Source organism: Eurypyga helias, unplaced genomic scaffold (assembly GCF_000690775.1).
Source record: "Eurypyga helias isolate BGI_N326 unplaced genomic scaffold, ASM69077v1 scaffold11308, whole genome shotgun sequence".
In the NCBI taxonomy this organism is placed as follows: Eukaryota; Metazoa; Chordata; class Aves; order Eurypygiformes; family Eurypygidae; genus Eurypyga; species Eurypyga helias.
In genome coordinates, this window is record NW_010265018.1 from 1 (window position 1) to 24,710 (window position 24,710).

The 24,710-nt window shown below is 37.7% G+C and overlaps 1 protein-coding gene across 1 annotated transcript; it reads right to left on the reverse strand.

The window, feature by feature from the left end:
• Window positions 1–2,442: 2,442 nt before the first annotated feature.
• PLS1 (plastin 1) lies at window positions 2,443–23,665 on the reverse strand. Its single transcript, XM_010156580.1, has 15 exons — window positions 23,564–23,665; window positions 21,632–21,795; window positions 20,260–20,389; window positions 18,483–18,615; window positions 17,486–17,567; window positions 16,053–16,218; window positions 15,819–15,961; window positions 14,607–14,702; window positions 12,825–13,020; window positions 7,731–7,809; window positions 6,939–7,053; window positions 6,071–6,204; window positions 5,037–5,160; window positions 3,048–3,172; window positions 2,443–2,578 (listed from the first exon to the last, which is right to left on the reverse strand). Exons 1-15 carry the CDS (start codon window positions 23,631–23,633, stop codon window positions 2,443–2,445), a joined length of 1,893 nt encoding a protein of 630 aa, XP_010154882.1. The 5' UTR covers window positions 23,634–23,665.
• Between the last annotated feature and the right edge of the window lie 1,045 nt (window positions 23,666–24,710).

The window sequence follows — 24,710 nt, forward strand, 5'->3', positions numbered from 1 at the left end:
TCCCGCCAGCGCTCGGGGGTGCGCGGCCGGAGCTGCGAGAGCGCGTCGTTCCGGCACGCGCTGAGGCAGCGGGAGCACATAGGGCAGCACGGCCCCAAGGCGTGACTGTCCCCGCTCCTGCCTGCCCCGCAGCAAGCCGGCCCGCCCCGAGTACTGCCTCGGGCACTCATGTCCAGCTGCCTGCTCAACCACCTTCTCTGCGAATGCTATTAGAAATCACGCGTCTCCCTTTTCCATACTTATGGCACGTGCCATTTCATCCTTGAACTTCAAACCCACGCGTGCGTGTTACACGAGCCACAAACGCATCTTCTGTGCGTTAGGCTAGCGTGAGGCACGAGGTTCCGTGGTGTGTTGAGGCACGCGAAGGCACGGAGCCGGAGCTCACAGCCCTACTGATGGCAGCTGAGCTGTAAGGTGAGCGCAAGGTGAGCGAATCCAACTCGCCATTCTGAACATCCTTTAGAAAGATCTTGTTTGGGTAACACTTGCCCTCTAAACCAAACATGATTCTGAGAAAACAAGGCTTTCCAGAACGTGTTAGCTCTCACTTATCCGTTAACATGTAGCTCTTGGCTTGTATGTCTTCAGGGCCAGGCTGGATGAGGCTTGGAGCAACCTGGTCTGGTGGAAGGTGTCCCTGCCCATGGCAGGGGGGTTGGAACTGGATGATCTTTGAGGTCCCTTCCAACCCAAACCAGTCTAGGATTCTATGTTCAACTTTATGCTGAGAAGCACGAGCTGGTTGCCCTGAAAGCCCATTACACCATAATCAAATGAAGTTTAAAGGAATTCTGGACCTATAATAACGAGGCACATAATTGTAACAGGTTTCTCCCTAAAGGGAACAAACGACTACAGCAATAGTTCACACAACAGTAAACATTAACCCTCACATTATTTACCAACCCAGGCACTCAGCAATCATTCACTCTGGCCATATAGAGATGAAGTAAGCCTCAATTTAGCCTGTCTTGAATGAGGACATACAACTGATTCAACTTCAGAATCAGGGCAAAGAGCTCAAATTCTGTACAACACTCAGTTGTCATTTGGAACTGGGAATAGAAACCAAGTTAACTATCAAATATTAATAATTTATTCTTCTCCAGACAATACAAACCAGTAAACAGAAACAAAGGGATCTAAGTCCAAGCACTTAATTCTCTCAACTCCCAGTATCCCCTATGTAATAGAGACTAAATGAATGCATCTTGTTTCTGTTACAATGTTGTCCAGGATACATACACTGAATATATAAAGCTCAGTCCAACTGTTCAGTCTTCATGATTCTTGGTTTTTGCCATACTTGGGACTGTTTTCAAGAGCTGAGAACGTACCAGCTTCATACTTAAAAAAAAATTCATTTTTATTTAGTTGTCTTACTTGTTTGGCTCTGGTAATAACTTTGTTAAGTGCCCAGCTCTAGTATGTTTGGTGAAAATTTACAGCTGCAGAGAAAGGCCTTACTTTAAAATTAGTAAGAAAATAATTATGGACCTCATATCATTCAGACAATGCACCAGTCTTCCTAGACAAAACCTCTGCACATGATACACATTTTTGGAAAAAAAAAAATCAAAGGAGCAATCTGTAAGGAAATGCAGTACATTCATGTGAAACCCCAAACTGGACTACCCAGCTCTTTATTGTTTTCTTATACAATATATTATGAAAAAAATCCCATGTTGAAGTCCAACTGCAAAAGCTAATGCAGACTGAATAACGACATGATCAGATTTCTGCTTACTGTTTGCTGGGGTTTTTTCCAGACACAGACCATAAAAGCTCCGGCTCAGTAACACAACAAAACTACTACATACATTTAATGATTATTCTCACAAAAAAAGTTTAATCAGCTTTATCAATATTCATTAGTTTCCAGACATTATCACAGGTCTTCACTTGCTCTCACTGAAGTCTCTCAGTGGCAAGACTCTCACTGGCTTCAACAGAAGTTAAAACTCCCAAGGAATAAGGCAAGGATGACAACTTTTGTGCAGTTAAGAGAAATATAATGGGATTGGAATGCACCTTGAGACTTGTATGACTACATGTAACACCCACCAAAAAAAAAAAATTTAAAAAAAAATCAAACAACGTTTCACAACAGATCCTGCAATAACATATGCAAAACTGCAGATTCTTGCAGCGCTATGGAAACTAGTAAGAAGCAGCTTGACTGATACGGTGCGCTGCTTTTTTTTTAAAGCAATACAAATCTGTGATGTTAATTTGGTAACAAACGTACTGAAACCAGTGTTACCCATAAATAATGTGTTATGAGATTGAATACGATTTTAACTAATATAAACACATTATTAAAATTAATTAATGAGTGTGCATACAAATTTTCTTGTTTTATACTAAGCTTCAGAACTCTGTAAACTGTCAGGCATTCATGATGCTTAACATGGCAGAAAGTTAGGTTACACCTCTTCATTATTTTACTTTGTTCAGTCCTCTTCCCATCAAGCATGCAAACACTGTCATCACCATTTTTGGCTTCACTTCCACCAGATCATCTGGGAGAGCATATATACGAGCACCGATTTTTCGAGCAACTGAAATGGCATACCTTGGAAAACAAGGGAAAATAAATATTGTTAGTTTCCTTGCAGCTACTAGTGTGCCAAGATTCACGGCAAGAACAACGGATTTTAATGGCAGGATGCGCCTGCTCAGTCGGTATTTACACTCTATGAGAAAATGGACCTTACTGTCAAGAAAGCATGTATTAGCAAGTGCATTGGCAGATGTTTTGCGACTGGTTATCAAAGCATTTATTTTTGTCAAAACCAAAATGTATTATAGCAGGCTACTAATCATTAATAATTGCAGTGGAGTGATGGCAGGTCGTATCAGCTGTAAATTTAAGTTCATACTTTAAATAGAAAAATAGCTCTAGAATATTAGAATTTATAATATATTTGAAACAAATCAACTAACATTAGTGTAATCTGTTTACAAATCAGTAAATCATTCTTTACACCATGAATTCATGCATTTCTTGCACTTTAGGAAAACAGCCTTCATTTAAAACTTACTTCGCATTATTCAACTTGTCTTGGTAAGAAAGATCTTCTCTCTTGACCATTTCTGGACGAACTGCTTTAGGTGCAATGGCATCTATTAAATCTAGGACAGGTAAACTAGTGCTAATCGATTTGTCCTAAAAGAAAAGACTCAAAGGTCAGTGTAAGACATTTGCTTTGATTATTTTATCTTCACAATGAGAACAACCCCTACACTACATCTTACATACCTACTGAAAGCTAGCAGTGTTTTGTTACTTCATTGCACAAAGGGTTTCTTCCCCCTTTTATGAGGTTTACTGTTCTTTTCCGCAATCAAAAATGATATGGTTCACACTCTGTGTTGAAACTGCTGTTATTACACAATGGTTTTAATTTATTTAATAATAAATTCCCCTCCTTCTCTAAGGAAGGAAGTGGTACTTACATTCCCAACTACTTTTATTTTTCTCCTTCTCTTGTAATGGAACTCTCTTCTGCAGTAGGTTATGGCTCATTCTTCTTACTACTTTTCAACTCGAATGGTATTCTGAGCTAGTACAAGCAGTCTGTATTTTGCATTTAGTACATGGCCATGTGTTTTCTATTTTTAAAACAGCAAGTGCTATTGCTGCAATTATTTCTTCCCAACTGTTAAGGCAGATAAGCAGCTGATGATGTCAAACAGCCAGTGAGGCTGGCTCTGTTCCTGCAGGGGCTCGTGCTGAGCAGCACGTAAGCCACGTGACATGCTGCCTTTGCACCAGGTCAGAACTATGATTTCAAATTCAGTGAACTCCTATACAGCCACCATATTAATTATACATTTAAAAAATAGTACATAAATCTGCTTGAAGACACTGAATGCACAGAATCTCTCCAAGAGATTTGGAGATTTGACCACACCTTTGTCATTTTTATTGTTTCAACTAATGGCAATTCAATAGAACTTGGCTTTCAGAGTCCACAATAAGTATCAGGGACACAATATAAATAGTCCACAGTAAACAATCTTTCTCGGCTACGCAACTGGCAGTAACCCCAAATACACACAAAAATTCAAATTGTGAGAGACATGAATATTGTCAAAAATCACTGGTAAAAAAGGTATGCTGAATAATGCCATTTCCTGTCAGTAGCTCCTTATCTTTATTGGTCTACCATCAAGCCTTAAAAGCAGGCCCAATGCCCCCCAAACACCACAGGCATACCAAAAGCAAGATGCTGGGGCAGATTATCTTTGTGCTCTCTACTCACTTGTACCACTATCATTACTGTTTATGTAGAAGTAAGAGAAGCAGCAAACCCTTTTAGGAAGATGAAGGCCTAAGTTATCTGCTAGATGAAAAATTAAATATTTTGTTCTATAAAATTATTTGACACTACCTTTTGCCTAGTACTTACCTAATTCAATTTAATAACAGCAAGCTCAAATATTTGTTCTTATGTTGCTGTTGTGAACCACAGGCAAGTCTTACACAGTTTCATTGCATACTCCGAAACAGTCGTATTTGCCTGCAAGTGCAGTTATTACCATTTCTAAAGAATGAGATTCATGTAGCGTGACACACCTGACGTGAGTTTAACACTTGTAAAATACGAAAGGAAAGCTTCTGTTACCAGTTTGTTCATATTTGCTGAATCGGAAAAGCTCCTGTTTAGTGCAGGACCGGTGCACATCAGCAGTGCCAACGAGGACGAGATGTCGCTGGTTCACTTGGGCTCCCTCTCCTGGCTCGGTCGTGCACCAGTAAATCTTTTGGACCAACGGCTATTAAAAATGGTGGTGTTGAAATTTTGTGTGTGTATGTGTTGTGTTTTGAGTCTTAAAGTGGCAATTACAATTTCTTTTTGTTTCTTACTAACAGACTTGTAAAATACTTTTCACAGACTGTCAGAAATATTTCCTTATGCAATTATGATGGTAGCTGATGGAAGACCCAATGTTTCAGCCAAACTAACAGATCAGGTTAAAAAACCCAGGTCTGATTATATGTGGAAAGAAGTATTTAATTTGATTACCTTGAAACTTGTAATTGAAGTTTTCTTACTTGCTTTTGCAAGTGTCTGATTCACCCACTTAATAACAATTTCATCATTGACTTTTTCCCCCTCTCCAAGGTCTGACAGTACATTCAAAGTATACCTTTATTAAAGAAAATAAGAGACTGAGTTAAAGTAAGTGGGAGAACTCATCTCTCCTAACAATACCAAGCTACAAGCAAAAGCAAAATATTGCTTCAGTGCAGTAACAATGCCAAGTACTCATCTTCACAAGGTACCCTCACCTCATGAACTCCAGTACTGTGAATCACTTTTTCGGTTATTGCAAGAGTAGAACGACATCCCCAAACTCATAATATTCACTGTTACATTTTCTACATATACTTGTTTTACTCAGCACAATCTAATTTTACTTTATAAGCTTAAATGGCTCCCTACCATCAAAGCCACCTGAATCACAACAGTCTAAGAAACAGAAATCTGATTGTTCTGGGGTAGGTGTAAGAAAATGAACTTGTGGAAGGTATTTTCAATACAATACTCTTAATTGAATTTCCCCCCCCCGCTCAGTGCACTAGGAAGATTTTGATTTTATTAGTTACATTGCTAGAGCTGTGGTGGCCTAAAAATTGCTTCCCATTTTAAACTTCTATAGTATACATCACCTCTTCCTTTCTTTTTTTTCTTTTTTTTTTAATTTACACATATTTAAGTTACTCTGCTTACGGAAAGATACATGAAATCAACATGAAATACACTGTGCTTGTTTCACCTGGTGCAGGATTTATGATTTTAATCACAGTTTTTAGTATATAAGGTTTTAAAGGCCCCTATAAACAGATGCATACATGTGGTAGTTTCAATCACTACACGGTATGTAAAGTTACAAGAAACACGTAAAAGTTTAACTTGGAGAAGGATATTTAGAGATGGCACTCTACTTGTAGGGTGACCTGAACACTAGCTTTAATTCGCCTTGATATACAGACACAGACATATACACAGATACATATATATATACACACATCTATCATGTACTGTGCCTAACTTACCTCCTCATCAGCTGCCACACCAAGGCCAAAGTTAGAGTTGGATTCCCCTCATTTAGATCGTGTCCAGCAATACCAACCAGTGAGAATTTGGCTTTTGTCTTCCCAAGTTCTACTGCATAATTGCAATTCTCAATCTAAAAATAAGTTGTGTGCAAATAATGAAAACACCTTGATACTTCTGTAATACAGACCTATAATCTATGTGTATGTTGAATTACTTGGGCTTACTGTTACCTATGGTGAGACTTGGAGCTACAGAAAAAATTTTAGCCTTTCTACACTGTGATTAAAACAACAAGGTATTCACTATAAATGCAAATATGCAGGAGTCCAATAATAATCTTTCTTCAAACTTGAGAAAACCAAAGTCCGCTAAAGTCAATGAATTAATATATACTTACACCAAAATGAATTTGGAAAAATACTGAAATGTGTTGTTCTTAAACAGTAATTTTTTCTTTTTTCCCCCTCCACATTTCTGGCTTCGTAATTATCCCAAAATTAACTGAAAGCTTGGATCCTGCAAGTCTTGCATAAATTCTCCTGGTAGTATGTTAAGACTGCTCTGTGAGGAAACACCTCACAACGTAAGAGAATCGGGCAATGACAGCTGTGTCACACACAAACCCTTTATTTATATACCCTAATTTGACCATAAATTAAATACTGCAAAAGGTGTCCACAAATAGAAATTAAACTGTGGCAGCTCTAACTGCTCTTTATGCCTTGGGATAGTTACTGGAAGATTTTTTTTTTTTTTTTTTGCCAGGACTGTCTCAGTAGCACGCAAATCTAGACAATCCAGATTCCTACAAAGAGCACAACAGGAGACAGTGAAACTGGACTGTATTACAGAGCATCCACCCACCTTTTTCATATTAGCACCCAGTAATGGAAAAGGAGGCTTGTTGACGTGGTTCCACTCAACCGGCACACGAGTCATATCATACAATTGGAAGATTATTAAAGCATCAGAGAGGTCACTAAACCAGAGTAAAACAGTGTCTTTAAGTACAAGAGAACATTTTCATTGTGAATATGAAAAGTAGTTGAGACTTGTCAAAGTGTAATTAGGTTGCTGAAAAACTACAGTCATATAAATTAAAAATTAGGACATTCTGTGGAGTAACTGGCCTACATCCTAATGCTTGATTTCCACAATTATTTCCATTAAACTGGATATATAATTTAATTATTTTCACAAATCTCAGTTAAGTAAGCACAGCCACTGTTTTTACCAGCTTTAAGTAATTGCTTTCATAGGGTAGGCATAGAAAAAACATCTAGCTAAAGAGTTTTCATTTATTGATCTAGTTTTAGTTTCCGCAGAACTTCCCAAAATGTTAAATACTCATGCTTTATTTGCAGCTACAGATGTATTTTGCTAAAAAAAAAAAAAAAATTACAATTACCTCAACTTTAAAAAATATAATTCAAAGTACAAGTGAGCAAGGGGAGCACATCAAAACTTTTTAGGTTTTCTAGTATTTCTAGATCACTAGTGGAGCATGAGTCAGTGCTTAATGCAGTTCTACAGACCACTTTTGAAGTTCCTATCAAACTGTGTGGAAATCACTGTTCTAGTAGAAATACAACTTCCTTTTCTTCTTCCCCTCTCATCCAAGGGAAATCAAGTCAGTGTTTTCTTAAAAAGCCTTACCTGTATAAATGATTAACATACGGGCTTACACCCAGTGAATTCATCCAGTTTCTGAAAGTCCTTTCTTCCTTACTTTCTCCTACGGTGACAAATGTAATTCTATGTAAATTACTTGGAGAAAACACTTCAACAACCTATGTTTAAATGGACATAAACCTCCTCTCCCCTCAAAAAAAAAAAAAAAAAAAGTTAATCGTTTCCCTAACAGTAGTCTCTACTGGCAATAAGTCAAGGCGATCCTATCAAATTCAGTCCCTCAGTTCCAGGCACAAGGCCAGAGGCACTGCAGGGAGTATTATCAGACTACATTTTTCTGTGTAAATATAATTTGAAGAAACATAAATAGACAGTTTGTTGGTTATCGGTTTAGATAATTAATATATGACAGAGAAAATAGTGATGATTAATAATAATTTCCTAAACCCAAAATCTGTGGAAATTGCATTCAACAGTATTTTAAATGTTTGAAAGAGCATATTTTTGTTAAAAGTTAGTACTAATATGCTTATTGCAATCTCAAACTCCAGAAAATACAGCTCTACTACTCTCCACACAGGTTGCCAGTATTAAACGGTGATTTACTTTTATATTAAAAGCAACAGGCCCCACTTTTTTAGTTTTAACACTGGAGATTCAGCAAGGCAGTACTGTATTGCTTAAATTTGCGAAGCTGTTCATACTGCCAAGGCGGCTAGCTATTCTTGCAGTTTTAACTAGCACCTCTGCTTATGAGAGACGCAGAAAATTCAGTAGGAAAAAAACACCCCTTCACTTTCCTGACTTGGATTGTTTCTATGTAGTTGGATCAGGAGCTCCTGCACGTGCGCTCTTTCTCTATAGATTTACAGTAACACATTAATTTTTTTACATACAGCATTACCTAAACTTTAACAATGTGTCTGTGGCAAACTGCATGTGAGTCAGTGCTGTTTTCTCTTGCATCAAAGAGGAGCATTTAAGAAAATATTTAGCCTGAGTATGTGAGCTTGCAAATAACCACATTGCTTTCCTCCCTTGGGCAGTTAAGCAAACAGAAAGGACATCGGGAGGGAGAAAACCTCCCTAAACAATAAAAGAACCGATTTCTCAGGACTGAAACACAAAAATCTGAGTAAGACTTTTCTTTGCTCTTTTCATTTGTTCCTTAGAAGATAATGGTACCGTGCTTGTCCAATGAGGTTTATGTAGCATGAACGCTGTCTTGGTCAGTACTACATTTCTACGCTCACTACAGAACAGTGCATGTTTCACAAAATGAAGCTACTGTATAAACATGCATTTATCAACAGAATAGAAAGACCTCTTCTTTAATATGATTTTTCCATGAGGCAAACCTATGTCGTAACATTGATTTTTAGACAGAGGTTACAATTTTTATCTAGGTCTCTTCCCTTCTTATATAAAAAGCTCCGGACTTCAAAACATATTTATCAAAAATTTAAATTCAAAAATTTCAGCTGTAATTGACATTTTCCAACAGAATAAATTTTGAAGGGTTTCAGCCAGCTTACCAGTTACTCTCCTTTCCAATCATTATGAAACAGATGATATTCATTCTACTGCTGTATTTTCTTTCTAAATCATGAGGTCTTTCATATGCAATTCAAACTAGTATTTGTTTCAAAGATTTACTTGTAAAAATTACTAAATGGCACTGATGAATAGATACTGAAACAAAGAAAAATACTATTCTGCAAGGTCTTCAGGCAGCCAGCTTTGTTTCACATATTTCTTTTCACAGAGAAATTTAAAAGACAAAGAATCACATTTTATGACAGTTATAAAAATATCAGTGTTTTTCCATAACAACATACAATATAAGCATGATGTATAAATTAAGTTTATAAAGAGTAACTTAAGAGGGTGTTTTTAACTTATTTTGAAGCAACTCCTTTTCTGCTTTTTTCTTTTTGAAGTTTTTAGGCTTACTGAGCTTTGAGTTGCTTTGCAGTACCTAAAATATTGACTGCAAATTGGTTTTAAGACTTCTTGTCCATTGCAAAGACAGTAACAAGATTATTTAATGAATTCTTACTAAAGAAAGCATCGCTACAAAAACATACTCAGCAGCTGCACTCAGACTGAGAATTTTAAAATGCATGCTTAACACTGGTGAAAGAATCCAAAGTACCCAAGCAGGAGCAAGAGCATGCAAGTTAGGCAGCACCCTTTTGGACAGTGGGAACCCAGGAACTAAACCCAGCACACTATATTTAATATGCCACTCTAAACAAATTGCTTTATCATGCAACACAAACATTCGTAAGTTTTCCAGATGGCTGAGAACTGACCAATTTTTTTCTTTCCATTCTCTTATTTAACATATACCTTGTGATCCTATCAGGAGCATATCTTCTGCTGAGTGGTGCAGCAGATAGCCAAAATCAATGGAAAACTGCAGAAAGGGGGCAGAGCTACACAAAAGAGAGAGGAGCAAATTTGGTAGTGTCCTTTATATTTATTGCCATCTCTTGCTCTGAGATCATTATACTGTGGAACTGAGTGAGGAGTAGCCATAGGGATGGGGTCAAGAATCCAAAGAGCTCCAAATACCTACTATTCCCTCTGAAGCACAACAGAGCTCAGGATGCAATGTGCACCTTAAGTTCAGCTGGCCTGAGTGGGAGTAGTTAACCCTCTCATGTTTACAGCCTTGAAGGCTTCCAGTGGACTAAGCAACAGCAGCAGAGGACATCCACACTGGAGGAAACGTGGGTGGACAGAAGTCCCTCCTCTTCCTCCACCCAAGAATTCAGCTCTCTGTGAGACTTAAAGCTCCAAACTCTGCTGCCTTCCCCACAAGTGAGAAATTCCTCAGGGCAACACCCAGTTACAGGCTGTGCATTGGCTGAGGTCAGGACTCCCCCCACATAATATCAAACCTTCATTTTTCTATGTCAGTACACCTGAGGGATATGATCTCGCTATACACACCACCAAAACTTCTAGAGCATTATCAGAACAGATGTCAATTTATACAGTGTTCATTGTCTTAAACCAAAGAGAACAGCCACACTTGCGTGTAAAAACCAAAAATATGGAATCTAATGCAGAAAAATGAAGATTTCAAGAGAGCTCTACTCACCCACATGTGCCTAGAGCTTTACATCTTGGTTCATGGAAGGCCCCTACTGGTTAAACCCACAAAGAACTATATAGCATTTGACTTACTGCAAGTCCTGCCCTCATTTTATATGCATCATGTTAGACCTGTGGGGTTGTTTTTCTTCCCTTTTGCTTATGTCGGCATATTAAAGTAATAGAGAAATACAGGAACAATGCAAAAATCAATCAGTAAAGGAAAGAGGATTAAAACACTAGAGGAAAAAAAAAGAAAAATTGCAAAATAAACACTTTTATGGAGTACAGAAAAGTACTAAATACAGTACCTACATTAGGAGGGGTCAAATCTGCATTTCATGAAGCAAAATAGGAAAGCATTATAAGATATGAGTCAGATTTCAACAGAAAATCCATGATGATACTATAAAGAAATTAATGTCATTTTATATAACACTACCTTGAGAAAACATCAGTAAAAACACAGGATTTTACGGAAAAATAAAACAAATCAACAGGAAAACCCGCATATTAACATCATCATCTTTTGGCTGAAATAACTATTTTGATGACTTAGATCTACATGACACCACAGGAGTTGTTATCTGGGGGCAAAGGAGAGTTTTCTACTTCCTTTTGAACAGATAACATTGGCATGATTATCCATCTCTAAAATACACACTACAAACAGTTAAATTCGGCCAATATTTATCATTACAAAATCATAACGTAGCACTCAGGTGATTATAACTTTTTACAAACTGTTTTAGCTAAGACTTGGATCTCATCTTAATATTTTAGGAAAGTTCAGAAAGTAGCTCAGCTGGTTTTTGCCATGCCAATGAACACTCTTCTACATTTGACCATGTTTTCAGTATTTTGAATCCACCTGCAACTTTATGTTCAGAACAGAGAAGCTGAGCTGAACATATTCCACCACCACACAGCTCCTGTTTACACTTCCAAGAGCATATATTTCTAACAAAATTGCAGCAGAGGAAAAGCAGGCCTTTCCTTCAATCATTTGTCCTGGATAGCAGGGACTGCAGTGACTAGGGATACCACAGCTGAAAAGGGAAGCCTACCTCCTGTGCTCCAATACCTCTACCACAGCTGGCACCCAGCTGAATCTAGAAGAGCAGGAAGCCTGAAACAGGAGAGGTCTGAAGGATACAAGATTTGCGAAACAGGGAAGCAGCAGAGCAGACAAATTATGAAAAAAAGAGGAGCAAAGGAAGATGGACTCACCTAGATGGAAAGGAAACATGATAGGAACAGTAAGAGGAAGGCAGGAGTAGGCAGTACAGAGGAATGTGTGAACATTGCTGATGATTCTCCTGAGTGCGGCACCCCTGATTCTCCCCATTCCTTTGAGATCAGTGAACAACTGTGAAATACACTGGCACGAGCCATTTTATTATCCTGCATTAGCTGGTCCACAGAAAGGGCAACACCCAAAGATTGCTACCAATTATCCCTTTAATCTCCAGCATTAGGGATCTGAAGTGTACAGTTAAAGTCCAAATTTGCTGATATGCTAGGCTGGTGATGCAATAGATTAATATAGGTTGCTGATACAGACTTTTTTCATGTTTCCTGTTTTAAAAGGCAACAAACCAGTACACACACATATATAAACACAATATGTGAAAAATACTTTAAAAGGCTATTACAGTTGCATACTATAGCTCTGCAAATTAGGGAAAGCTACAACTTATGCATTAGCTAAAATACAGACAGAAGGGAGAGAAGCACAGGACACTGGAAAGGGAGTAAAAAGACAGATTCTGCTCCCGCAAATGAATGATAGAAGGTTATTCACAAATAGCCTTTGGTCACATTAAAACAAGTAAACAATATTCACAGTAACAAGGAGTTCTACTAAAGCTTATACTGAAAGCTATTGAGAAAGCTCTATATGCTGGTGTTAATGCAGGCACCATCACACAGGGATCCTATATCACAACCTAGAAGGAATACTTAAATAGAAATCACTAATATGCTTGTCTCCTGTATGCGTAGTAAGTTGAGTACCTTCTAATAAATTGAGATCATAAGATGAATTGTCAGGCTTATGTAGGGCTGGATATGTGTTAAAGAGATTTGCAACAAAAGCCAAATTGAGTTTAGGGTTGCCTGCAACCACATCAGCTGGAGTTACAAACTGTCTGCAGCCCAATTTATCTGCCTGCTGGAGCATGTATTCAGCCCTCCTCAAGTCATTTTTATCCTAAAAGAAAAAAAAAATTTGTAATGAATACTAGCATGTTTCCATTCTTTACTGAATCATCAGTTTGGCAAATCTCTACATGACCCATGTCAGTTCCTCACTCATTCCCCCAGTGCCCGATTTCCCCTCTGCCATCTTCCTTCCAATTCCTTTGTCACTGTGTTCTGTGGCTGCCTGCACAGCATTCCTCACAAATCACAGCAACAGCAGTAGCAGCCAGAGGTATAATGGCTGTATTTCCATTTCCAGGCTGTTGATTCTCACACTGTGTATTCTGCAACATGCGCCAAAGGTTCACCATCACTGCTTTAAATTGGTATTCCTAAGCACAGTCATTACAGGTGATGCCTAAAACCCTCAGAAGGAGTTTGAATGCTTCAGAACGTGATATTTCATTACCTCCATTTCCTTTCTGACTCCGAATCATCTTAAATTGGTAACCTATGTGTTGTTTGTTTTATTATTAATGTACATAGAGTATGTCAGTGTTGAAAACTGCGTAGCATGTAGTTTTTGCCTCTAATCTTCATAACACTAAGTTACTATTCACAAGGAAATGAGTTGGTAATTGAATTTCTTTCTCAGGAAGAAATTCTTCCCGGAAAGGGTGGTGAGGCACTGGGACAGGTTGTCCAGAGAAACTGTGGATGCCTCATCCCTGGATGTCTTCAAGGCCAGGCTGGATGTGGCTTTGAGCAACCTGGTCTAGCGGAAGGTGTCCCTGCCCATGGCAGGGGGGTTGGAACTAGACGATCTTTAAGGTCCCTTCCAACCCAAACCATTCCATGATTCTATGAATTGCTGTTAGAATTGAAGTCAGTAATTCAGCATTGGTACACTCAATCAGAAACTTGCTCTAGAACAAGTTGTTATATGTTGTTAATACTGGTTTATAATCCCTTACAGAACATAATCATACAAACTGTAGGACATTACTTGTAAAAATTAACTACTATCCTTCTCATTCCCTGCACTGCCCCCCCCCCCCCCCCCCCCCACAAGACAAACCTAAACAAAACAGAATTCTCTTCATGACGAGAGAACTGAAGCTTGTAAGCAAACATAATTTTGCTTGTGGGTTTTCATTACGTAAATGAGTATCAAGATTCTACTTAAGGTTCTGATTGATATACAGGTATCTGTATCTGAGGCAGGCAGTTCAATTTTTTATCAAACGCATTCTCAGAATAATCCTTCCAATGAGCATTATGTAGCCCTTTAGAGAAAAGGGCTTTCACATTTACCTAGGCTGGTTTTAGACCCTCTATCCCTTTACAACTTTAAGCTTGATGGATGCCACTCTTTCATTTCCTGCTGGTTATTGGAAGGGGTCACATGTTATTTCTGGATGTTATTTGAGGAAGGTTCAGAAGCCTACTCTTTTTCCTTTTCTAGATGCCAGGTGAGTAGAACTGAGCAGGATGTTGTAATATTTAAGTTTTTGTGACATTTAAGGAATCTGCCTGAGCTTCTGTATCCTTTACAAAACAAAAGATGATTCTGGCACAGCCTAGTAACCTGGATGTTGGATACATACATAGAGTTCTTGGGTAATTCTAGTCTATTTTAACACTTTAAGTACTTACATGAAATCCTGAAAAGTCAATTTTCACAGGCAACTCATCATGATCATCTCCTTTGGGTGTAATCTGATTTAACAGATGATAGTATGCTCTTGAATCCTAAACCAAGTATTAAAAAATATTAAAAAAATGCCACCAAATATGTAGCCTTTCATAGCCATTTACTGTTCTTATACTCCAAAATTCAAAAGCCACAGAAGTCAAAATTATGGCACTCTAATTTCAGTGAATATACTCCCCACTAAGAAACTAGTAAAATGAAATAAAAACCTGCTAGTTTTAGACGTATGTAATACTTCTCTTAAATAGCATGTAATATTTTTACCATAGTAGCAGTTTTCATATAAAACCCTAGGTAAAAGTTTGCTTTAATACCAGCTTTCTTGTGCAGCACTTGAAAAGATCTAAGTAGCAATTAATGACACATTTTTCTTCTAAAGAGGTCTTATCACCTTAGGGAATCTTCCTCCCTTCCTTTCAGTCTTAAAAAGTTGTGTTTTACTCTCTTCAACTGGAGTTACTATAACACTCAGCATACCTTATGCAGAAGGACTGAAGAAGAGAGAAGTATTATGGAGATTTGCCATCTGCCTCAAAGAACCAGCAATACTTTCAGTCCCTTTGTATCAGTAAATTGGCATACCAGCAAGCCCCAGTGACTGAGGGCTGCTGCTGTCTCCTTGGATCATGGATCAGTAGCTACTCCAGACGGCACTCTGAAAACTGTACTATCTTCAAGAGGTTTCCTAATCTTCCATAGAATGCAGGGTACAAAGGGCAATCACCAGCAGAAAATAGGCACTGGGAGGAGATTTAGAGACTACACTTCTTTAAACCAACAAAAGAAAGAGAAGATGGGTTTCTGCAGACCCAGGAGTAGGGAAGGATGGACAGGAAAAATGTAGTTAATAAGGCAGTGCAAATTGTCCTATGGAAGTCTGCTGATAATCTCAGAACATTAGAACTTCTCTGAACAGGAGTTTGCCAGAAATGTTTGCTTTGCCCTGTCATGTGGTAATACATGGGAAGAGCAACTGAACAGGACACAAGAGATCAAAACAATGGTCTTTCAGTGTTGAAAAATATGGGATGAACCTATAGCTAGAAGCAGCAGATGACTAGTATTTCTCTAAATACTTCTGATCTGACTCATTTGTTTCTATGCATAGTGTGTTTAAATTCCATTATGTTCAGTTACCAGAGACAACCACATACCTTAATGTCTTGGCTGAAGTTACTGATTTTCTGCCACCCTGCATTGGCCAGATGGTAGTTCACCCAGCGTAGCAAGAGCTCCTCTGGGGAAAGCTTCATTAACTGATCTAGTTCTTCTCCTTCACTTAGCAAGGCAATTAGAGCTAAAAGCAAGTTTGAAAGAATGCTGAAATCATTGCTATTGTGGTCTCAGTTCCAAATGGCTGATGTTGCTATATCTGGCATTCATCCTACCTTCGTTTCTGGAGATCTCAATATCAGCAAAGAGACCAACTTTAATGATCTGCCACAAGAGTCCCAATACCAAGTGTGGTTTTCCTTCTTGCAAATCTTGTGATCCAATATTGACAACCGTACAGCCAATAGCAGATGCCGAGTTCAGAGCCAGGTTTAGGTTTTCCTATTTGAAATATCATTGTTTAACAAATTTATGTAATTCTTAGTAAATTTGTTCATATTTGATTTTGTAAGTTTCAGAAGTTGTAAGAATAATGCCTTAGTGCAATTACTCCCAGTAGAAAAAACTGCACTCTGGAAATCTTTTGTGAACCACAACATATCTTATCAAAATACAATAGAAAACATCATTGACAGTGTTTAATATGGGCCCACCAAAAAACTGGACAATCTCCTGCAGCTTGGATCACTGAGGACTACTCTAATAAAAATATTTTTTTGTAGCTCAAAACATTAGGGGCTTGACTCTGTGGACAAACGCGCTCCTATGGAATTCTGCCCTGTGCAGGTGGCTAGTAACATTACTGTCATCCCACCTCAGACCTTATTCAGGCTGGCAATTTATTCAAGCAACTGTTCAACTGTAATTAAGCAGACAGCATAAGAAAATCATGGCAATTCAACATCCAAGTAAATGAAAGTAAAGCTAGTGTTTGTCACAGATGAAGCATTCCAAGAATAAATACCTGGCAGCTCCAATAAATATTATTCCCTATTTTCTCGTGTCATATTTTGACTATGTACAGAGACAGCATAAACACATGTAGTATCATCTTTGCTGACAGATCTTCTTTAAACAAGCAGAGATTACAAAACCCACTTGGAGGATTTGGAACATTGTATGTTTTAACTTTTCACATTTTAATGTCACAGCCTGAAAAGTCTGCCAATTAACTGAGGGTTCTAATCAGGACTTTTTTTCCCCACCTCATTAGACTGGTAACTTATGGATCTTCCAGACCTGTTTTCTTATAACCCAACTGAGGTCTTAAAAACTGTTTCCCCCAAATATTTTCATGACTGCATACACAATTAAAAATAGGGTTTCACATCATCTGGCCAAGTTGCTCTCCACTGTGGAAAATCCTACTATACAGATGTGCAGTTACTTTCTGCATTGCTAAAATACAACCTTATCATCCACTCAGAAGTCTAAAATTCTTTTATTCTGGAACTTAGTAAAACAAAACAAGAACAGCAAATAGGAAAAGAACTAAGGAAAGCATGAAAAACACAAGTTTTCTTGTAAATAATTTAAGAAACAGGGTAACTCCACAGAGTTTATTAGAAAATACAATTTCATGCTTTGACATTTTTTAATACATAGGACCTCCTTATCTTTTCTCCACCAGGAGACCTGTCATTAAAATAAAGCTATAGAAAAATATTTTACTTTATTTGTGGCAAGTTCCTATCTGTGCAATACTTACAGATATAGTGAAAGGAGTGAGTTTCTTCTTATTAACAGCCCTTTCATCAATTGTATCTGGTTGTGAAAAGTTGATCATTTTGCTGAAGAACAAAAGTCAGAGTTTATTCAGATTTTAATTTCCTAGAAAATACATTATTTGATTATAAAGTTCTAACACTTTAAACTAGCTATAAATATTTCTGATGAGATCAAGAAACAGACCACCTCATTCTCCAAATCTCCCCCTGTTAAATAATTGCACATTCATCCAGAAACTCCAAGATAGTATGTAACTATAAGAAAACTTGAGTGACTGGGTTTTATACTTAAAAAACAGAGCATGTCTGTGCTGTCAAAAAAAGTTCAGAAGATTAAAACTGTAAAATAAAGTCAGTTAAATAGTCTTTAGTGAAAATCTTCGTAATATACTCAATATATTTCCACAATGCATTTCTATAGTATCTTGCATCTACAGGGGTCTCAAAGACTAATTCACATCAGTACTAACAGACCTGGTTACCATGGTGTCTGAATAAGTACTATTAATGTACTTTAACTAACCAGAAAGTTACAGCAGACTAAAGCTAAGGGACCTATTGTATGCTCTCTGTTTTGCCATGGATTTAGTTCAGATTTTTGTTCCTCCCATCCTATAATTTAGTAACTACATTTCGTAATTTAAAATATTTGAAATAGCCAAGTTTTCTTATTATTTCAGCTATATATGAACTGCGTAATTATCTCCTTTATAAACAGCCTGTACATATCTGACATGTATAATTACAGGTCTGCAGTGGAAAATCACTTCTATAATATAGACACAGTCACACAAAAAATTTGTTAAAAATAACATTTCTATGGGCAAGAAGATTTTCCCCATCATATACATCAGCTGAAAAACTTAAAAGTGAAATTTTGATGTTAAAGCCTGCCAGAAGTTTTCCAATTCATGTCACTGAGATCAGAATTTAACCTTTGTGATTAATTTATTTTCTTTCTTACAGCCCTGGACTCACCAAAGAAGGACACCATCTGCAAGGGATTTAAAAAGACTGGCATCTGATGGGTTCATAGGTAGGAGGTGCTTACAGTCTGGGTCATCTTGTAGAGCTTTATTTATCCAATTAACAAAAGCAACTTTTTCTTCCTCTGAAAAGAAAAACAGCATTAAAATAATCTATTATAATTTCCATGAATACATACTACTGAATATGAGATGTGGGTCAAAGAGGTTCCTCTGCAACAAAACCCCTTAGTTTCACAGGGGCCAGTTATGGAAAAAATCAGACCAGTGGAAAAGAAAGAAAAAAATTGCAAGTATAGAGTGATCTTTCTCCTACTGTACCCTCTGAACATCTGGTCATTTTCTGAAGGACAAGAAAAATCATAGCGACATATCATCATGGCTGACTTCCAATTCAGTCTCTCAGCAATTGTAACAAAACGATGGAAAATTGTGATCCGAAACACAAAACATCTCAGTCTATACACCCTTGGTTTAAAATGCAGCATTTCATTCTGCCTTTTGTTAGGACTTCAGAGACTGGCAGTATTTTTGAAACTATCATCTGGGTTACTGTACTGTAATTGGCTTTGAGAAACCTAAGAAGTTTAGTACCTCAGTTTTAAATTCCCTTGCGTATTTAGTGCAGAATTTATTGCTATATACTTAAGAAAGCTTATTAGGACACCAGTCAATCAAGTATCAGTATCCAAATTCCCACATAGTACAGGTGGTATTCACCTCAGTTACCTCAAGAAGCATACAAGACAGATGCCTACATCTGACTCCTTACACTTTTTTCATTGTCAGTGGGAAGAAACATGAAATTCTCTTGCACACTCCATCTCATCATAAACTAGATGGCTGATGATGCCAGGGGAGATGGCACTCTAGGGACATCTGCTTCTCTCCACCAAAAATGAAAGGGAGTCTAAACAATTAGCTCTGATGGTGTACCCTCTACAGGCGTCCTTTGAGTTAGAACATATCCCCTGCCTTGGAGATATACCAAGTGCAGCTGGTGCTACACAGATAATATCGAGAGACAAGGTATCACCACCTTTAGCTAACTGAAGAGTCTTCCTCATATGTAAGATCTTAACACACTGCTAGAACCACAGCAAAGCCCAGACCCGAGTCAATCAAAAAAGCCGCAATGTCGCTTGTTGCGGTATGATCCTAGAAGGTGGTGGCTAACAGGCTGACCAGGAGCTGCAATGCAATTAGGCACAATTACCAACTTCAGACATGCGGCAGCAGAAGGTAGAAACTGACCAAAAATTAACAGCAATGTGATAATCATATGGGAACGAACAACTCTGTGACGGCACAGAGACAGCCGAGGAGGCCCTTCCATCCACGAAGGATATGTAGTTTGCCTTTTTTTCCTTTTAGTTAACATTGTAGAAATTAAAATGGGGGTTCATTTTGATTTGAATATAGAAATAAGAGTAGATTAGCATGTAATGAAGCCAAAAACTTGACCAGCATTACTAGAAATACGCCAGAGGCCGTTTATTCTGCCCCACCCCCCACGCTGTCAGAGCTTGTTTTCATTCTTTACTCTCACAAAGATGCCTAAATTAACAAGTGCAGCATGAAACTAGCAACAACTGAAGAACCCACATTTTAATAAAAGACCACCCATGCTTATCTTGTCCACCTCCACATGCTTTCTCCGTGTTAACTTGCTTTCAACAGCAATTTTTTCCTTTTTTTTTTCATCTGTACTGCAAATTTGAAGACTCTTCCTCCACACAAAAATTTGCTCGTGTTTAATTATTTCTTACCTGAATAGGAGTGCTGTGTCCCCTCGCTGGATATTGCTGATGTTCCTCCAATTGCTGTAATACCTTGCTTTTTGTTTATTGATTTCCGGAAAGATTTGCTAACATCTTTACTTTTTAATTCCTGAATTATCTGGCATTAAAAAAAAAAAAAAAAAAAAAAGCAAGCGTTTTGTGATTGATCATACCTTCAAATAACTGTTAACTCATGTAAGTACCCTAAGGTCAGTTTACACTGACTTCTGTTCTGATAAAAATTTACTGTATGGGTAAAATTAGTTTAAATCCCTTTGTGAAACTTGCATACTGGATATCTAAAATACTATTTCCTCAGTGAGTACCTCAAGTGCTACCTATTAAGACATGCTATCTAAAAAAGTAGATATCAATAATCAACACATTTTTCCCACAGCGACTTTGGTAAAATGAAGAAAATAACTAAAGATATACACATTTTTCAATGATGGCAGCTTATTTCTTCCACTTACTTCATCATATGCTTTACAGTAAAAGGATACTACGGGACAGTTACACATACCCTTAAGCAAGCCGATACCATTTTCCACCTGCCTGCAATGTATGCCACATTGGATCGACTGATACGTCCTAGATTTGCCAAACCACTGCAGAATTTTCAAAACTACCAATGAGTAAAAGTAACAGATGCAGTTCAATTCCTGGATGCAAATATTTGCATTTCACCTACGAACCACTGCATTAGAAACTTGCAAAGAAAGATGAGTAAAAAGTTCTACAAGCAGCCTGCTACAGTTAGCAGCAGCACTCTAAATTCAAAGCAAAAACTAATCATCCCCAAATACGTACAAAACCCAACTGCCTGAAAAGCGTGTTTCTCTTAAAGACAGTACACTAGGGAATGATCTACAGCAAAGAAAGTCTACATCTTTCAAATTTGTTCACTAAAAGTGAAAAACTGTAATTCACTCCCAATAAGAAAGTCTTCAGTACAGAGATTGAGCATAGTAGTGCAAGCATTAGTTTATCACTAAACTAATTCAGAGACTGATATCCAATTATCTATTCTCTTGCCAGGACAAGGGCTGACCCAACAGTTCCTAAAAAAATACAGTCCATCTCCTCATCCTTGAAGAAATAGAAAGTAGGATTGATTCAAACTACTGTGCTCTCACATGCTGCTCAAATAAGAGCTACTAAATTGAATGGGAGAAGGAAATACAAAGACTGAAAAGTAATTACAGATGATATTGTGAATTGTCACAGAAAACTTTCCCATTCTCAAAAAAATTAGTTACTTGTATCAAAATAGTACTAGTTGTACCACATAATTCAGTTTTCTATCCTAGTTCTCAACAGATAGCAGACAGCAGAGAAACATCCAAAAGGAATGTCATACAGAGACAAATTCTTCGAAGTTGATTCTCCCGTCCTTATTGCTATCCGTCACCGCAATGATTTTTTCTACAATCTCCCGGACTTTATAACCGGGCAAGGGCAGACTTGCTTCTTTAAACAGGTCTTGAAGCTCATAATCACTGACGTATCCGCTGTTGTCAATATCTGTAAATGAAAGCACAAGTTGGTTTTTTACTTATGGAAAGAACAGAGTATAGTAACTATTAAGAATAAGTATGTGTAAGAAATCCAGTTCTAGGAGACAAGTATTTCTTCTTCTGACATAGATAAGCAAGCATGAAGGAATACGTGTTGAATAGAGGCACAACCGGCTTGGAGCTGTGCCATCATTTTATGTATTTTCTCAAGAACTATCTTATAATCCCAAAGCACAGCTATAACAAGATGGCGAATTTGTAAATAGCAAAGTTTACACTTTTCTTAGGACTCCCAGCAAAATTATATATAAATCTTCAAATGAAAGGGAGATCAATCATTATATTCTTGCTGTCGATATTATACCATTTGCCATCAGTAAACTCCAATCTGATGCAAGTTGTCATTAGAAAAGCACACTTACACAAGAAAAACTATTTACACAAGAACTCTGCCTGAAAGCATTTTGTTTCTTATCCTAGCATCTCATACACATTTTCTGTTCTTCAAAACTTCTGATGTGGTTAGGCTTACGTATGAAGAATAAATCTGGGATGATCTGTACCTGTTTATTAAAGGTGACCTTCCTTAACCTAACTAGCTCTGTTGGGAGCAATCTGTACTGCCACCTTCACTTACACTTGGATCCCAAGACCACGTCAGGAATGTCCGTGTGCAGCAAAGTATTAGAATGCTTTGTACAACAAGAGGTATGGTATAGCTCCACAATCGTGGAAAGAAATGAATGGCTGTATCACATAAAAATAAAATAATAAAAATTTAGTATAATTTGTGTTACTCGTTATGAATAACACAGCAGCAATCATAAAAATACCCTTTGTACTTTCACCTTATGCCAATCTGTGCGCAGAAAGATGTCTAGAATTTACTGGGCATCACATGATACCTGTACTGACAGAAACTGAAGAATGCCCTCTTTACCTATTCCATACTACACACAGTTAAGAGATATCTACCATACAGCTTTCCAACAGTCTCTTTACTGAGCTAGAGACTCCTAGTATTTAAGACTTCTTGCCTAAAGCGACCATGCTCTCACACTTTAAAATTACTACCAACATGTTCGTTTGATTTGCTGAGCTGCAGTTAAACATCACATCCTCAGAAATGCAGCAAGGAAGAAATAAAGCAGATGAGGACATTAACATTCACAAAGTACTGCAGTCTGGAAATAAGGGTTAGTTGCTATATAACTTCTCACCCTTTTTGTTTACTCTCTGATTAATCTGCAAACATCCTGTCAAGCATACAAAGTTGTACAGTTATTTATTAACATGTGCTAGCTACAAAAGCAAGATCAAATATTCTCTGGTTTTAGCTTAAAGTAAAATCTGACCCAATAAACTAAAGAGAAATTACTAGCTCACCAAAGCATGCAAGTAATCAGTAATCTAACATAAAAACATATTTAACAATTGAAGTTCAATCAGATTTTTCATATTTAAGGAGATCAATAATTAACGTTGAGACTTATCATGCTGCATATACAATGGCACAAATAATACTAGTTACTTCTTCCCAGTAAGAAAATGTATCATTTTTTTTACTGAAGTTAAAAGAAATTAATAAAAACATATAGTTTCATTGAAAATAAGAATGTTTACATAAACCCCTTATTTTCTTAGATATTACTGTCAACATAAAAGGAAAACACAGCCCTATCAAAACTAAGTGATTGAGAAAGATTTCTTCCACAAATGCTACATGACTTTGCAACATTAATGGCATCCTTATTATTTTCTTATTTGAAACAAACCTATTTTACTGAATGCTTCTCTTAGTTCTTCTAGCTCTTCACGAGAGATAGTAGTTATGTTGTTTTCCATCTTCGGGCAGCTAGTAGTGTCGTCCTCAATTGCTTATACCTAATAATAAACAAGAGGAAATATGTAAGGTTTTAAGTCCAAGCACATACTAATACAAGTGACTGATCTTTTCAATACAAGGTAGCCGACCTGAATGACATTTCCAGGCCTGGCACACTTAAAACATTACAAACAAAACTTGAAAGTACATCAAACACCTACCAATTCTTTCTGCTGTAATGGTGACTGAAAATGCACAATAACAGCACCTGTTTTTATACACTTGATGTTTACATTTGCATAGGATAAGCACTGATCAACAATCTACCTCCACCACTTGAGTGGTTTTGCAACATTAAAATCATCTCACATTTCAACAAACAATTTTTAGAAAAGGTATTTTTTAAGTGCAATGCAGTATCATTGCCAGTTAGTAGGCAGTGCAAGGATCTAGTCCTGCAAAGCACTGAGGACTCCAGTATTTGGACAGCAGTAAACCTCAGCGGGACACCTTCAAGTACCTGCTTGCAATCAGAACGCTGATGAGCTCTGCCATGGCTGTGGCAGAATTTACCACCTCCCAACCTTTACTCCCCTCTTCTGACAAGCCTGTCATGTCATAACACTGTCAAAGAGCCAGATAAAGGCTTTTACTGAGCACAGAGATTGGAGTCTCAATGTTAATCTACTTTCTCTACCCAACTCCATAAAAAAGCAAAACAACACTGAAGGCACCTTCGCAAAGGCTGATAAACCCCCATAACAGGTCCTTGCCCATTTTCTCTTATCGAAGCTTTACAACAGGATGATTCAGACCCTTGTTAGTAAGAGGAATTTTGTGAAGAAATTACAATTGTCTCCATTTGCCACTTTCCACTGTGCACAGCCCATTAGCAAACACAAGGTAAGCCTAAGGCGGCACCCACCTGTGCCGGCGAAGCTCTGCGCAGAACGTTGTGCTCCCTACAGCCAGGTGCTATGGGTGGTGCTGTGCCTACCACAGAGTAAAAGTTTTGTCTTTGCTTTTACTTCATGAGTACAGGCTCTTCAGGAAAGAGATATGTGGAGGGGGTTTGCTCTCTACGTCAGAGACCAGCT

Excerpts from the sequence above, each read along its gene's own strand:
- PLS1 (XM_010156580.1), bottom strand. The coding sequence starts at position 23,633 with ATGGAAAACAACATAACTACTATCTCTCGTGAAGAGCTAGAAGAACTA. Across the intron at positions 20,390-21,631 it reads ACTTCGAAGAATTTGTCTCT|ATAATTCAGGAATTAAAAAG; the intron begins GTATGACATTCC and ends TTTTAATGCCAG. Across the intron at positions 2,579-3,047 it reads GACAAGTTGAATAATGCGAA|GTATGCCATTTCAGTTGCTC; the intron begins GTAAGTTTTAAA and ends TTGTTTTCCAAG.